We start from the raw sequence: 14,619 nt of genomic DNA on the forward strand, positions 1-14,619 counted from the left end.
AGAGAGAGAGAGAGAGAAAGAAAATTTATAATAATATTAAATTTAGCAATAAAAAGATTTACTGTACTTTTAACAAGTTTATAATGTCCAATTAATACTGCATTTTTATCAAAATTTTGATATTTATGACGGATTTCCGTCGGCCAGTTTTCTTTGTCTTGATCGCGGATCATTGATTAATAATATTTATTTGAACAAAGCTGCATTTATCTTCCGTAATGGATAATTGGATCCAAAATTTGTCAAGCGTCTTTTAGTCGGCTCTCCATTATTGGACATAAAAATTATGATCATATTCTTTAACATATCTTTTCTATTTAGAGCATCGACTATTCGATCGATCGATTTATCTAATGTCGCAACGACACCTAACAATGAAACATATATATATATTATAATGTTAAATAATAAAAATGCATATGCGCATTGCGGTGTTATAATTATAGTATTATTATCACAACTAAAATTAAAATGATGTAAGTGAGGAGATAATAGATATATCTAAAGTTAAAATTATCATATACATCATTTGTAAGTATATCTTTTCATACAATATCGTACAATATCTTTTCATTTAATACATGAGAACCTATATTGAAAAGATGCTTTAGAATATATTATAAATATATTATAAATATCCGGATATTGAGTTTATTTTAAAGTTTTTATACATTTCCTATCTAATGTACAATGTACATACAATTAGTGCGATTAATTATAAATTATTTAATTCTAAGACATACATAATATAATTATTCGTAATAATAAAATATTAATTTTAAAAAATACTAAAATTTAATTGAATAGTAATTTGCCTTTACATAAGATTGCATAATTTTAACACAAATTAAATAATAAAATACTCATCGGTCAATTTTAAGCAGAATCGTGAGACTTTTAATTTGCTTTCATAAAACTTGTAAGAATTTATAACTAATATTATAATTCTAATATTATAATTCTAATATTATAATTCTGTGTATATATCGTAAAATATACGATAATTTGTTAATACCTATCATTTTTCATAAAACTTACGGCTAGCAAAAGGCTGTCTATAAAGATATTACATAAAATTATAAGTAGTTGTAAGTTTTACAAATCTTACGAGAACTACGAACTTTACGATTCTGCTTAAAACTAATCCGTTTAAACTGACACGTTTAATTACGAAGAAAGACACAGAAAGAAACAGATTTGAATACGTATTAATTGAGATAGATATTTCATAAAAAAACCAGTAAGATTAGATCAGTCTAAAAAGAACCATCGATTCTCGGTCGTATTAGAGTTAGAGTTAAATAAAAATATTGTTAAATAATTAGTAAGACTATTAATTTAAAATTATGTGAAATTTTTACGAAAAACTATATAGATTGAAGATCTTAGAAATTCTTAGTTTTCCGCCGATATTCATAATAGGACGTGGAGTGGCACTGTTTTTTAAAAATCAAGAAATCCTTTGTCCTTTCTGTATATGATTTCTTCGTTGTATTTATGTATCTTGTATCATAAAACAAATAACACCATTCTACGTCCCACTACGAATATCTGAAAAACTAAGAATTTTTAAGATCTTGTCTCAATTTATGTAGTTTTTCTATACTTTTTTATCGAATTTTTTTGGCCAGGGATTATTTGAGATAAGATTTCCTTTCTGTACGTAATTTTCTTCCTATTTGTTTCGAAATAATAATACAATAGAATAAGCTATATCTTCGATTCAAGTCGGATTACTAATCGAAGTAACACACAATGTTACAATGATGTTAAAATGATATGTAAAATTCAATAAATCTACAAGTACTCAAGAAACACATAAAAGTTAACAAAAAATCAAAATGTCTTTATTTTGATTCTTAATTTCAAATTTTACAACAAAAAAATTATTTTTTAAATTTTTATGACGTCAAAATAAAATCATTTTCACTTTTTCTTGACCTAGTCGATTTCTTGGACAGTGAAATACCATCAATTAATCTCAAAATCAGATTTCATCTTAGATCTGTTTTGTAGAAAGCAAAAAAAAGAATTAATTCTAGTGCATCTAATGCAGAAATAAAAAACAGACCTCTTATTTCATTTTATTGTGACAATTGAATGTTATTTTAGGCACCGTTTTTTTATTCATAAATGTCTATGTGCATGTCCAGCAAAAAGAAAACTGGTGTGGTGCTCAATAGCACACATAAAATAAAATAAATGTTAATTCGCCGAATAATGTAAATGCTGATTCAGACATAGTTCACGTTTAAGGTTTTATGCAAATTTACGTATGTAAGAATAAACTCGTCACATGCTTTGTAATGTTGTGTAAGAACTTTGCATATTTTACAGCGTAATTCTCTCTAAAGAAACGGGTGAAGGAAAAACGAAGATGCAGAAATGCTTCTTGATCTCGATACAACTTCGAAATCGGCTCCACGTGACAGCGAATACTTTAATTGGACGGAATTTCGTTACGTGTACATCTACGTTTCGAATTGTTCAAACGAATATGCTTTGCATATGACTGCTACGAGAATGATCCCGATGTGAAGATAATACGCCAAACCAGCCAGTTGAGCAGCCGCGTTAGGAAATATATCGCTTGATGATGGTATCCACGGTTCCCACGTATTGTTCGTTCTTCTTGGATCAGCGAGCCAGTCTACTGACGGCTTGATCTGCATCGCAACATTGCGCGCATATTGCTCCAAAATCTGATCCAGTTCCCGGGCGATCTGTGAGAAGAAAAGAAATTGATACAAGATGTCCTTTCTTAATTTAGTTAACTTTTCAGATTTGATGTTTTCTCACCCTCAGATATTGTTCGGCGATATTCTTCGTTTCGCAGGGATCGTTCTCGATATCGAAGAGGCACTCGGTGACATTACAAGTGACAAAACTATAATAACTGACATTGAATAGACAAGAGACTGTAGCTTCATTACGTAACTGAACCATTGTGCTGGGTTGAGTAACTGGACCACCCAAATGATAGGTGATGCTTTGTGATACCGTACTTTTTAGAATGGTCTCGGTGTAGGATAGCACATCCTCCTGTATGTTTTTTCTCGAATTGTTGCCAAAAAGCGGAAATATATTATAACTTTTTTCGAAATGTCGATGATATCCGTCATAGCAACCGTCCTCGATCGATCCTGTAATTTTTTGTAAGTACTAAAAGCCAATAAAAACAAGTTGAGTACTGTGAAAGTATTTATATAAGTAAAAATAACTATAAAATTTTATTTGAGTGTTTCGAGCATCCCCATCTACTTTAAAGGTTAATATCAATTTACAGTATTCTATGATTTTATGATTATAATATTTTAAAGTTTCATTTTTGAACTTTAGTTGAAAGACTTATTTATACGGAAATCTCCAGGCACTTTCACATATAAATTGTATTGTGTTATTTTACTCAATCATAACAAAGTACCTCGAAGAAGTTTGTACTGTTTATATATGGCACCCTCAGTCTTGGAAATCTCGTCGATGTTCAACAGCAGCTTGTCCCTGACTATTGGATAGCCGTCACTCAACATGCACCACTGATTCACCCCGTCGATCTTCCCCAAATCCCTCAGATCGCCATCAGCGGCGGCATAGAGGGTTGGCAGCCAGTCGGTTATGTGCATCAGGTTGTTGCACACACGTGCTGCTTTACGCAATCTTGGTGACCATAGCACAGCAACTCCTCTCACTCCACCCTCGTAAAGGGTATATTTCATCTGCCATCATAAATCACGCTCTTATATACCGCTGTGTCTCTTAAAACATCAAAGTGGTTCATAAGCTCGTGCGTATCTCCGGAAAATTTTCAAATAAATAAGATAAGATTTTTTTATATTTATAATACATCAATAATATGAAATATGATATATATAATAATTATCAACAATACATAATAACAATAATAACAATAATAAACATTCCTGTATCATAAATAATATAATTTTAGAACTAATATAATGTACTTTTAGATATTTTTTTTATTTCTCACGACCGTCGAAAATTAGTTACTAAGAATGCACTATCAAATTTAATTCATTAATTTAATATAGTAACTTAAAATACTTACACCGCGTAAGGGAAAATTAGAGCCATAATTGCGAAATTTACCAACGGGTGCCGCGCCGTTGTCGGTGAGAAAAAGAATCACTGAATCCCTCAGCATCCCCCGACTACTCAAAGTATTGACGATGAGTCCAACGGAATCGTCTAATTTCGATACCATTTCTAATGAAATTATAAACAAAAAAATTATAAGATAACAAAGATACTCGATTAAAAGTTATATTTTTAATTATAAGTTAATATTTAATATTTATTTTAATTATTTGACGTAAACTTTTGCAGTTATTGATCAATGTAAAACAATTATCTTTTGCCACCAATATAATCGTACGTACTGACATATTTGCGGCGATTTTGTTCCAGGATGTGTATGAATCGTTTATCGTAGTGATCATAATCTTGCGGATTCTCGAGAGGCGCATGAACAGCAAGGTGTGATATTTGGAGATAAAGTGGTCGAGACGGGTCGTGAGTCTGAATGATCCTGACTGCCTCGTCGGTGAAAAGATCCGTCACGTATTTGTCAGTTAAGCCGTAAGCCGGAGCATCACCACGATGCATATCGTACCCGCTCATATTCTGATATACATGAAAAAAGAATACCGAGTAACGAAATGTAATAACAATCCAGCAAATAAGTTGACGTCTTTAAAACCATTTGTACGTCAAAATAATATTAGTTTGTATTAGTTTGTTCGAAAAAAAATTAATTAAGGAACAAATTTGTACGAATATTTATCTGGATAAAATTTTCTTACGTATTATCATGTTATGCATGTATTAGATATTATAAAAATATACAAATATATAAGTCTCACTAGAAAACGTAATAAAAATTATTTATATGATAATATTAGTTAAAAACTAATTATTTACAATTATTTATTATTTTACAATTATTTTACAATTTAGTAAAAGTACACAATTTATAAAAAGATGAAAGAATAAAAGACAGAAAGAATTTTAGTTTCTCAGAAGCCAAATTGATTAACTCCATAAAACAAAAAATAGAGGAAATTATTGAAATTGTAAACTAGTCATGAGTATACTAAAATTGAAAAATTTGTAAAAATTAGAGTTAATTAGTTTAGTTTCTAAAATACTTGCACAATCTTTTTCTTTTCTTTTATAATTTGTCTCTAAAAAATCTCCAAATAATTTTTATTATATTTTTCTCGTAAAACTAGATTGTTAATAAAATGTACAAGAGATAAAACTTTACATGCGCTTTGATAATTTATCAAATGATTCGATCGAAATATGTACCTGATATGAGTATTTATAGTCATAATACGAAATGTGACTATTATAAAAGCCAAGGAAGGAATCGAAGCCACGGTACAAGGGAGTGTGTTGAGGCGTATGGTATCCCAAGTGCCACTTCCCAATCAGCTTTGTCGTGTATCCCAACCCCCGTAGATGTTCTGGTAAAATCTTCACACTGAGGGGTAGTCCTCTGGGTTCACCACCCTGTATACTTTCTCCTTGCATACCTGTATCGAACAACATAGATCGATTACATACGAGAGCATTTCAGATGTTGTTAATTCACGCGACTGCATTAATTTAATGAAATTTAGAAAAAAAGATCCGCTGTATTACATAGCTTTCATAGAAATCTCCAAAATCGTTTTTAGCATCTTTCTTAAAAATTTTGAAGCGATTTGGTCAATGGATTCGTATTCAACAGGCAAAAATATAAAAATAATTATTCGTATATGCAGCAAAAATGAAATAAAATTTTATTATCAGCGTTATAAATTGTTTCGACCTTTACACGTATCTTTTTGTTGTGTCGAACACAGTTCATAAATATCATAAAACTTTGCGAAGTGATAAAAAAAAAAACTAATAAAATTGATATGAATCTCTGAGATAAAAAAAGGAAAAAAAAAGCTGACGATGGAATCTATTTTTCACGCACAAACTTTGTAGTGTGGGTAAATAAAATTCATGGCGTTATTAAAGCAATGAATAATACATACCCATACGTATCGGATATTTTCCGGTAAAAAACGCCGTTCTAGAAGGTGTGCTGGACGGTAAAACGTAATGTCTATTTAATATAATTCCGTTGTATGCTAGAGCGTCTATGTTTGGAGTCGATATCTGATTCGAGCCATGAAAACCAACGTCATTCCACCCCTAAAAATTTGGAGTATTTTATTTTCAGTCAACATGTATATAATACGGAAATATATAATAAAAATTAATTAGTAATTAAAACGAGGTGTTAATAATTTAATAATTTACAATTATTGAAAGATGAATCTCATACTGAAAGAGAAGATTGACTGCTGTAACAATTTAGATAGTAAAATATAGCATTTTTTAATTGGCTGTTGCAATCAGTTAAAAATGTTATGTCATATTTAATCAATCTTTTCTTTCAGTGCAGCAAATACCAACTAGCAGTGACATAATTATAGTTATAATTTCTCATTCAACATAACTATAACTATAATATAACACATGTTATACGTAATGTAACATTTATATTGTTGAATGGGAAATTATAAATTAAATTACATTGATATTACTTTGATGTTGCAGTTGATGTTTATTAGAACATATACATTCAACTTTTCTCATACCGGAAGCCTAACATATAAAAATTACGTGATCGAATTAAATTGTAATTGGCGTGTGTAGGAATTATCATTTCGTCGTGTCGGAATGAGTCACAATTCATGACATGCGTACTGTTGATTGTGGAGGCGTAGATAATACGTAAACTACGATAATTAACTTAACTAAGGATAATTTTAATCTGGAACACTTTTGCGTAAATTAATCGTGCTGAATTGTATATATAAAGCAAGCGCGAGTAACGCAAAGTATAATGATGTTTATGCAAACTTATATATATATATGTAATATAAATATTATTCTTATTAATATTCTTATTAATATGTGCAAAATGTAATTTAATTCTTAATTACTTTCTCATCAAATTTGCGAATAAGTAAATTGACAAAGCGCGATTTTATATAAAAATTAAGATAGATAAAAGAATTATATACTAACAATAAGTAACTTTTAATTTAATAAAAGATAATGCTCAAATTTTACACAACTATTCGGACATAATAATAAAACAATCTATGAAATTTTTATATTTTTGATATTTAACAAATGACACATATATCCTTAAGAATTACAGAATTTCAGAACTGATCTTCATAAACTTCTTAAGATTTTTCCTATTCTTCTGCTTTTCTTTTCTTTTCTAAATTTCTATTGTATATTAACACTATTGTATATTCTATTGTATATTAAAACTCTATAACTAGGTATACTTGTAAAATATATTTAAATATCTGAATTTTTTAAAAGAATATAGAATATTTCTAACTTTTCTTTTTCTTTCTCTTTAATTAAATTTTAATCCTCATTTCTTGTAAGGAGATGACAATAAATAAAAAAGGATTTAACAATTGTAAAACTCTGCTTTTAGAAATTAAATAAAGAAAGGAAAAGAGAAGATTTATATATTTAAAAATGTAATACATATTCATTTATTCTTATGTTTTATAATATAATTATCAATTAAGTATCTTTGTTTTTATCAATATATTTTACCAAATCATCAGCCATCAAGACGATTATATTCGGTGCTGCGTAACCAAATGCAGTTCCAATTAATAGAAAAAGACAAAAAACTTGATAAATATCAATCCGTAACTGTGTTATTAAATGCACCATCTTCACAATGATTTAACTGTTTTTAAATATTCAGGAATTACAAAAAAAAGAAGAGAAATAAATTTCACTCTTCGTCCACGAGCGGCTTCTTTTTCGCGCCTCGCGTCACTCGGTAGCAATACTCGCATAAACAAAAGGAGGATATATCACGACATATATATGCACCAACGAGCTCTTGCAAGATAGGAGCAAGAAGAAGAGACAAACAACGTTTATATATCCCACCCACGAAAGAGCGTCATGAATGGATCAAGGAGAACTGAAATAAGGGAACATGTATATTAATGATCACGACAATGACAAAGATAACGTGTCTTAAACTGGGTTGCTTCTCGTCTTACAACCTATTTTCCCTACTTATCTAATTCCCTTCCGCGACTGATCGCGAATACTTATTCATGTAGAATTAAGCAGATGTAACGTAAGAGAGAAGTATTACAAAGATGCGCAGTAGCCTTTTATTTTTACATCTGAAGTTTCATAGTCATCCTCACGATTAATGATGTCGGATGCTTCTATTCTTATAAATTTAAAATATGTAAGCAAAAAAGTAAAAGAAATTAACAGCATGTTGTCATAAAATGAGTAATACAATCATTAAGGTGGAGATTTACATAGCTAATTTAAAGGTCATAATGATAAGAAATTTTTAAAACATATTAAATAAAATAAAATCTTTATTTTTTAGAACATATTAATTTAATCTTTGAACTCAAATTATAAAACTCAAATTATAAAAACTCATTTACGTTTTTTGTATTATAAGAATATACAGAGTGTTGTGGAAATAATGTTTATCTAAAAAATTATAAGAAAATATATTGCAAATATATTTCTAAACTTTTCTAAATTTCCTTTTATCGTATCCTAACTAATGTCGAATTAATTGTTATAAATACTTGAAAAACTACGCACATAAATTATAAGTATAATATCATTTATATATTTGCACAAATTTACATGTATCATATAGTTAAAAATAGGAAAGGTTATATTTTATATTCAGTATCTTTTCTTGAAAGGCCATCGATTGAGAAAGACTTATTTTACATCTTTTATTTTCTTGTTAAAGAAATCGTTTTTTCATCAACTACATTATTCACCAAAAAATTTGAAATACATCATGATAAACATAAGCATGCTTTGTCACTATAATAGATATTCATCGACATTGACACAACGAGTGACGTATTAATTAAGACGTCCAAATAATTGGGAACGCTTTGAACGAGCAACCAGTTAAATGAGTACATATCTACATCTCCGCAGCCTTTAGAGTTGACAAAATGAAATAGTGGAGTGTGTATGTCACTCATTAAGAGCTGTAAATGTAGTTCATGGTCTAGAAACAATGTGGCGGTTCAAGAGTATTAAAAAATACGGAAATAAATTAATTAGGAACATGCAAAAGTAGAAACAAAAAAATGTTGAAAAGATAAAAGCGAATTTCAGTAACAACTTTATTTACTTATATTCAAATATAATATTTAATAAAATATATGTACATATTTAATAAAATATATACATTTTGCAACAGGAAATGCTCAAGTATAACATTCACAAGTACAAGTCCATTCTTTATAAAAATTTAAAAACGACTAGTCAAAATCCTGATTATATTTAGAAAATATTTCTATAAATACATAAATTGCACAATTTATACAGAAAATATTTAAATTAAGAAAACACAGGTACATATTTCATAAACTTAAATCCCATAAATCCATTAAATATATTCTCAGTAATACAAGAATTGTTATTCCAGCGACCTATGTAATATGTACTAGATGAATTGTTTTATACTTTGGTGATAAGAAGCCTATTCATTTCAGCTAAACTCCTTGCATGCAACTTTTCTCTTTTTCTCTTTATAAAAAAAAATAAATGGTACACAAAAAGTTCAGCTAAAAAAAGAACAGACATAAGATCTATGCATGTAAATAAATTAATCCATTTCACAATCCAACAAAATTATATTTTGATGATCTTGCATTTCAGCTAAGGCATGTAGATTATCCCACCATTGCAGCAGTTTAAAATTGTAAATCATACGGAACCACGGTGTCATCAATGGTATAGTTTTCATAAAATTCTCGATCTCCGATCGCGACACCCATTGAATTTCGCTCACTTCATCGGGATTGGGATTTATGGTGAGATCATCCCGTTGCAGAAACAATATGTAATCGATCTCATGTTCACCCCAGCGGTTGTTACTAGGTGCTTGATAACGAATTCTTGTCAAGTAAAATAAATCAGAAGGTTTGATCTCATCGCTAGATATACCCAGCTCATAACCGAGTCTTCTTATCGCAGCTCGGCGTATACCTATAGCATCTTCTTCTTCTATTTCATTAGGAATCTCCGCTAAGGGATGACTGCAGCACGTATTCGTATAACAATTTGGAAATGTTATCTATAATATAAATTATATAAATTAGAGATGAAAAATATTTGTAGAAAAATGAACATAATTATTTCACACGAAAAATTTAGTTTGTTACAAATTTAGTTTGTTAACAATTAAGATTATCACAATTAAGACTTTTACTATGGATTTCTTAAGATTTTTATTTTTAATTTTAGTCAAGGTATTTAATCTTATTATTAAGCCATACTCAGACTATATATTAGAATTGAAATTAGATTAAAATTTGATAAAAAAACAAAGTCTAAACTTGATATTGATTTTCTTTCTTCTAATTGATTAAATTTCAATTTAATCTCAATTTTAATCTATTTAGAAAATTACGATAAATAAAATTGAATGTGATTTCTGAAGAATATTAGTTTCCAAATTCATATATCCTTCTTTTACTTTAAAATTGATATGAATCAAAAAATTAAATTTTTCAGAAAAAGGAAAAACCATTTTTTAGTTGTGACAATTTCAATCCTACAAAATTATAATATAAATCAGGAATAATTCTCAAAAGTGACTCAAAATATCACCAATACATATTTTACCAGAGTCTGATTATTCAATTTTTACTTACATGGTTAAAATATTCAAGATATTCATCATATTTTAAAATATTAAAGGAGATTCTTACCTTGGAGCTCGATCGCTTCTGGAGTAACAATTCCTTTTTACTATTAAACAAAAAGACACTGAATGCCCTATGTAGCGGTACACATCCCTCCGTATTAATCTCATGACAGGCTTGCTTGGTAGCTTCACCAACAGGCTTATCCAGTTTATCAACGAGTATGCAGCGTTCCTGTAAAGCAGCTTTCTGCAACTGTGTTACTTGCACTATTCCATAATCTTTCTCCATAGATGTCATCATTTTGTGCATAATATTGCTGAGATTCCTGTATACTCCTCTGATCATCATATACTAATCAGTCACTTGCCGAATAATGACTGAAAAGAAATAAATGAGAACGTAAGATATATCTTATCTCATAACAAAAATAGATAAATATTTCATAAGAATATAAAAACAAAATAACAATAAAATGAATTGGAAATGATTAAAAAATGACTTAATGATCATTTTGGAATTATGACATTATTTTGATATTATAATGACTTGTTTTGCTTAGGATATGACTTCGGAACAGAATTTTATCGATTTGTTAATAGACTTTATAATCACTTAGAGAAGAATTAATTAACTCGAGGAGCATACACAAGGACACAAGAGCACATACATACCACGTGGCAAAACACGTCAATAAGACTGGATTATATCAACAAGAAGCCAAGCTGAGCGTTTCCATTCAACTGCGTCACGAGCATCATCCGATGTTTTCTTCCCAAGAAAACATCCAATCGCAAACGAGCCTAGTTGAGCTACATAATATCGAGAATGGTATCTGACGACGAACGGGAATTCTTCGTGATCTGGAATGTAATGTGACTGAAAACTATATTATCTCTCCTTCGCTTTTATGGAAAAGATTCCATTATTCATTATACACTCCTCAATTTATTATTTTCCAATTAAAGTCAAACAATGTACGACTCATTCGTAATAATTGATTTAAGTAAATCACCTAGATTCGCATCTGAAACTACCAATGCCAAATCTGGAGCATTGATCATGTAATTTCTCGCATTTTGCATGAACTTCTTCACAGAATCATTACTTGCTAGCGAAAAGTAAAAGTACTTAAACGAGAGAATAGAGGTTAAATAAATTCGCAAATACTTGTAAATATTTAATTGATAAATATATTATAATGCTAAATGGAACACAGCCAAACACAACTGATTGCTGACTATTTGAGCACACTAGCGTTTATCTTTTTCATTTAAATTTAGTACAATTATCTAGTGCAAGAATGCTAAAGACTTAAACACAATAGGCACAGGCAATAGGCACAGGCACTGGGAATAACAAGCTGTCCAATCAGAGCTCTGGGTATATATTATAATATCGAACACACCAGAGCTTTGATTGGACGGCTCGTTATTCACCATTACCTGTACGTGTTGTGTTTAAGCCTTAACATGTTTTCGCAAGTTACGCTAATTCCCGCGAGGAGGCGATAATCTTCAAACATTTTATTCATCAAGTGATTCGAGTCAGATGATAAGCAGGTTATGAATATATTGAAATGATACACGTTTGAAACAAACTTATATCTGCAGTAATTTAAAAATAAATGTATGTACATGTTTCTTAAAAAATCTGATTATATAATGATTGAATAATAATTAACAATCGATTCTTGTCAATGATGAAATAATTCTTATTTAACTATTCAAACTAATGATCTGTTTTATTGACAATTAGACATTTATTAAGGAGAGCTTTCTGAGAGAACGGAGTGAGGATAAATGATAAATATGCTCAAATTTCCGAGATTATTAGTAAATCATGTGAAAGCGTTGGCGACACCCACGTCGTCTAGTAATGCGGATTATTTGTCACAACAAACACGAGTAATTGCTTTTATTATTATATTAAGTATAGTAAAAAGAAATCCATTATTTTTCCATTCAATTTCATGCAAAAATAATGGATTTCTTACTACACCTAATATATAGCCATTAACATGTTCTTTCCAGCAAGAAACATAATGCAATCTTTTCATTTTTGTTTAACATTTGCAAACATAATAATTTACTGTGTTGCACTGTCATCTGTTGGTGCTTTTCATTTGTTGATGACACAAATTGACACAAATGTCGATTTATTTTTGTTACTGAATGTTTAGAATAAAAAGATAAAATAATGTTTGTGTCGATTATGTCAATAAATGGAAAACTTTGTGTTTTTTTGTTGAAAAGCCTATTTCTTATTTTAAAGTGCTTTTTATTTCCTGTTTCTTGCTTTTTATTATTTTTTACATCTTTTTTTCTTGCTTATCCGTTTTATGTCGCCCGAGATAAAAATTATCAAACAAAGAAATAAGAAATATGTAGCAAGAAATATAATCTATAAAACAGTTGTAAAAAAGCAAAAGATAAAAAACAAGAAACAAAAAACAAAGAACATATTGTAGAATAGGCTTAAATGGAAAGCATTTTATATTTTTTGTTGAAAAGTCTTATTGAATTTGTACCACTGAATTAATACACAAAAAAGGTTGCTTTATTTATAAAGTATCTAAACGCAGTGGCATAATATAATTAACTTTGACAATGAAATAATACATATATATTAGTTGATTTATTCATATAGTGATCTTGTTCTAATTAATTTCATATATTTTATTAAATAATGTCACATATCATTATCAATTAGTGTATTTTTTTTATCTCAATCAGTATATTTTTTGATAATAAATTAAATTAAAGTTAAATTATTGAGTATTTATTTTTATAAATATTTATATGCTTTTTATATTTTACTTTGGTAATTTCATGTACAGCAGTTTTGAATATGCATAAATCTAATATATTACAAGTGACCAAATTTTCTAATTGGGTATTTTGTAATTCTTGAGATAGCTTGAGATAGCTTAAATTTCTACATATATAGATTATTGAACTGTTCTCATACTTATTCTTTCTAATTTTTTGCAGAACACTTTTATTCTTAAAAGAAGGAATCCAGTACCTCTTCACAAAAAGAATGCCAAGCCCCATCATCTGAGAACAAGGCATTTTATTTACGATCTTGTTGAGGATACTAATGTAAAGAGAAAAAAACCACTCGATTTGATTCTGACACAATACGTGGCAGGACTTGGCAATATGGGCACTCAAGTGTCGTTACACCCAACGATAGCGTACTCAAAGCTTTTACTGCCGAAATTGGCGGACTATGCTACTCCTGAGAACATTGAAAAGTATACGAAATTGGCGGCAGACAAGGAGAATGATAAGTCGTTCAGTTCTTCCTCGGTAGAGAAAACAATGAAGTATCTATCGCGGAAACGGATATCCATAGTGATGTCAAAGGACATGCCATGGACATTGGAGAAGTGGCATATCAAAGCAAATTTCCGCAAGGCTGGTATTTATCTATCTGAGGACACTATAACGATGCCTGAGAAACCAATATCTGGACCGAATCTGGATTTACAGGGAAAGGAATTTTATGTGACTATCACGATTAATAATCGCGAACAAGTGAAGGTGAGATGTTGTCTGCATCATTGGACGCCGGAAAATTCGCAACTTTACGTCAATGAATTTTGGAAGCTGCCAACCGATCCAATATTTCCCGAAGACAAGCCGATTTTAGATTCTCTTCCTCCTTTCTGGATGGAAAGGAAGAAAACCACATGTTTCTAATATCTTATGTTATAATATAAATAAATAATTCTTAATAAGAGTGAATAAGTTTTCCTAGAAACTCTTAACTTGGATATATATATATATATATATATATATTTTTTAAACCTTTCTTTTTAGCTGTACCTGGTTTGTCTTCTTTTTTTTTTACATTGGAA

The 14,619-nt window shown here is 29.5% G+C and overlaps 3 protein-coding genes across 3 annotated transcripts; 1 reads left to right on the top strand and 2 right to left on the bottom strand.

Moving 5' to 3' along the window:
* Positions 1 to 2,471: 2,471 nt before the first annotated feature.
* LOC105618405 (arylsulfatase B-like) lies at positions 2,472 to 7,767 on the bottom strand. The gene is made up of 8 exons (XM_012199948.1): positions 7,645 to 7,767; positions 6,048 to 6,207; positions 5,329 to 5,555; positions 4,398 to 4,641; positions 4,067 to 4,224; positions 3,425 to 3,716; positions 2,800 to 3,143; positions 2,472 to 2,723 (listed from the first exon to the last, which is right to left on the bottom strand). The coding sequence occupies exons 1-8, from the start codon at positions 7,765 to 7,767 to the stop codon at positions 2,472 to 2,474; spliced, it is 1,800 nt and encodes a 599-aa protein (XP_012055338.1).
* Positions 7,768 to 9,667: 1,900 nt separating this feature from the next.
* Positions 9,668 to 11,102, bottom strand: LOC105618406 (isopentenyl-diphosphate Delta-isomerase 1). The gene is made up of 3 exons (XM_012199949.1): positions 10,821 to 11,102; positions 9,735 to 10,183; positions 9,668 to 9,671 (listed from the first exon to the last, which is right to left on the bottom strand). Exons 1-3 carry the CDS (start codon positions 11,100 to 11,102, stop codon positions 9,668 to 9,670), a joined length of 735 nt encoding a protein of 244 aa, XP_012055339.1.
* Positions 11,103 to 12,556: 1,454 nt separating this feature from the next.
* On the top strand, positions 12,557 to 14,461 carry LOC105618407 (39S ribosomal protein L9, mitochondrial). The gene is made up of 2 exons (XM_012199950.1): positions 12,557 to 12,661; positions 13,748 to 14,461. Exons 1-2 carry the CDS (start codon positions 12,557 to 12,559, stop codon positions 14,459 to 14,461), a joined length of 819 nt encoding a protein of 272 aa, XP_012055340.1.
* The last annotated feature ends 158 nt before the right edge of the window (positions 14,462 to 14,619 follow it).

Source organism: Atta cephalotes (genome assembly GCF_000143395.1).
Source record: "Atta cephalotes unplaced genomic scaffold scaffold00016, whole genome shotgun sequence".
Taxonomy (NCBI): domain Eukaryota; kingdom Metazoa; phylum Arthropoda; class Insecta; order Hymenoptera; family Formicidae; genus Atta; species Atta cephalotes.

Bases quoted from the DNA above. Each gene is read 5' to 3' on its own strand.
- LOC105618405 (XM_012199948.1), bottom strand. From the start codon at position 7,767: ATGGTGCATTTAATAACACAGTTACGGATTGATATTTATCAAGTTTTT. The intron at 4,642-5,328 runs GTACATATTTCG...CATGTATATCAG, and splicing joins ACTATAAATACTCATATCAG to AATATGAGCGGGTACGATAT. The intron at 3,717-4,066 runs GTAAGTATTTTA...TTATGATGGCAG, and splicing joins CTAATTTTCCCTTACGCGGT to ATGAAATATACCCTTTACGA.
- LOC105618406 (XM_012199949.1), bottom strand. From the start codon at position 11,102: ATGATCAGAGGAGTATACAGGAATCTCAGCAATATTATGCACAAAATG. The intron at 10,184-10,820 runs GTAAGAATCTCC...TTTATATTATAG, and splicing joins AGAAGCGATCGAGCTCCAAG to ATAACATTTCCAAATTGTTA.
- LOC105618407 (XM_012199950.1), top strand. From the start codon at position 12,557: ATGATAAATATGCTCAAATTTCCGAGATTATTAGTAAATCATGTGAAA. The intron at 12,662-13,747 runs GTAATTGCTTTT...AATTTTTTGCAG, and splicing joins ATTTGTCACAACAAACACGA to AACACTTTTATTCTTAAAAG.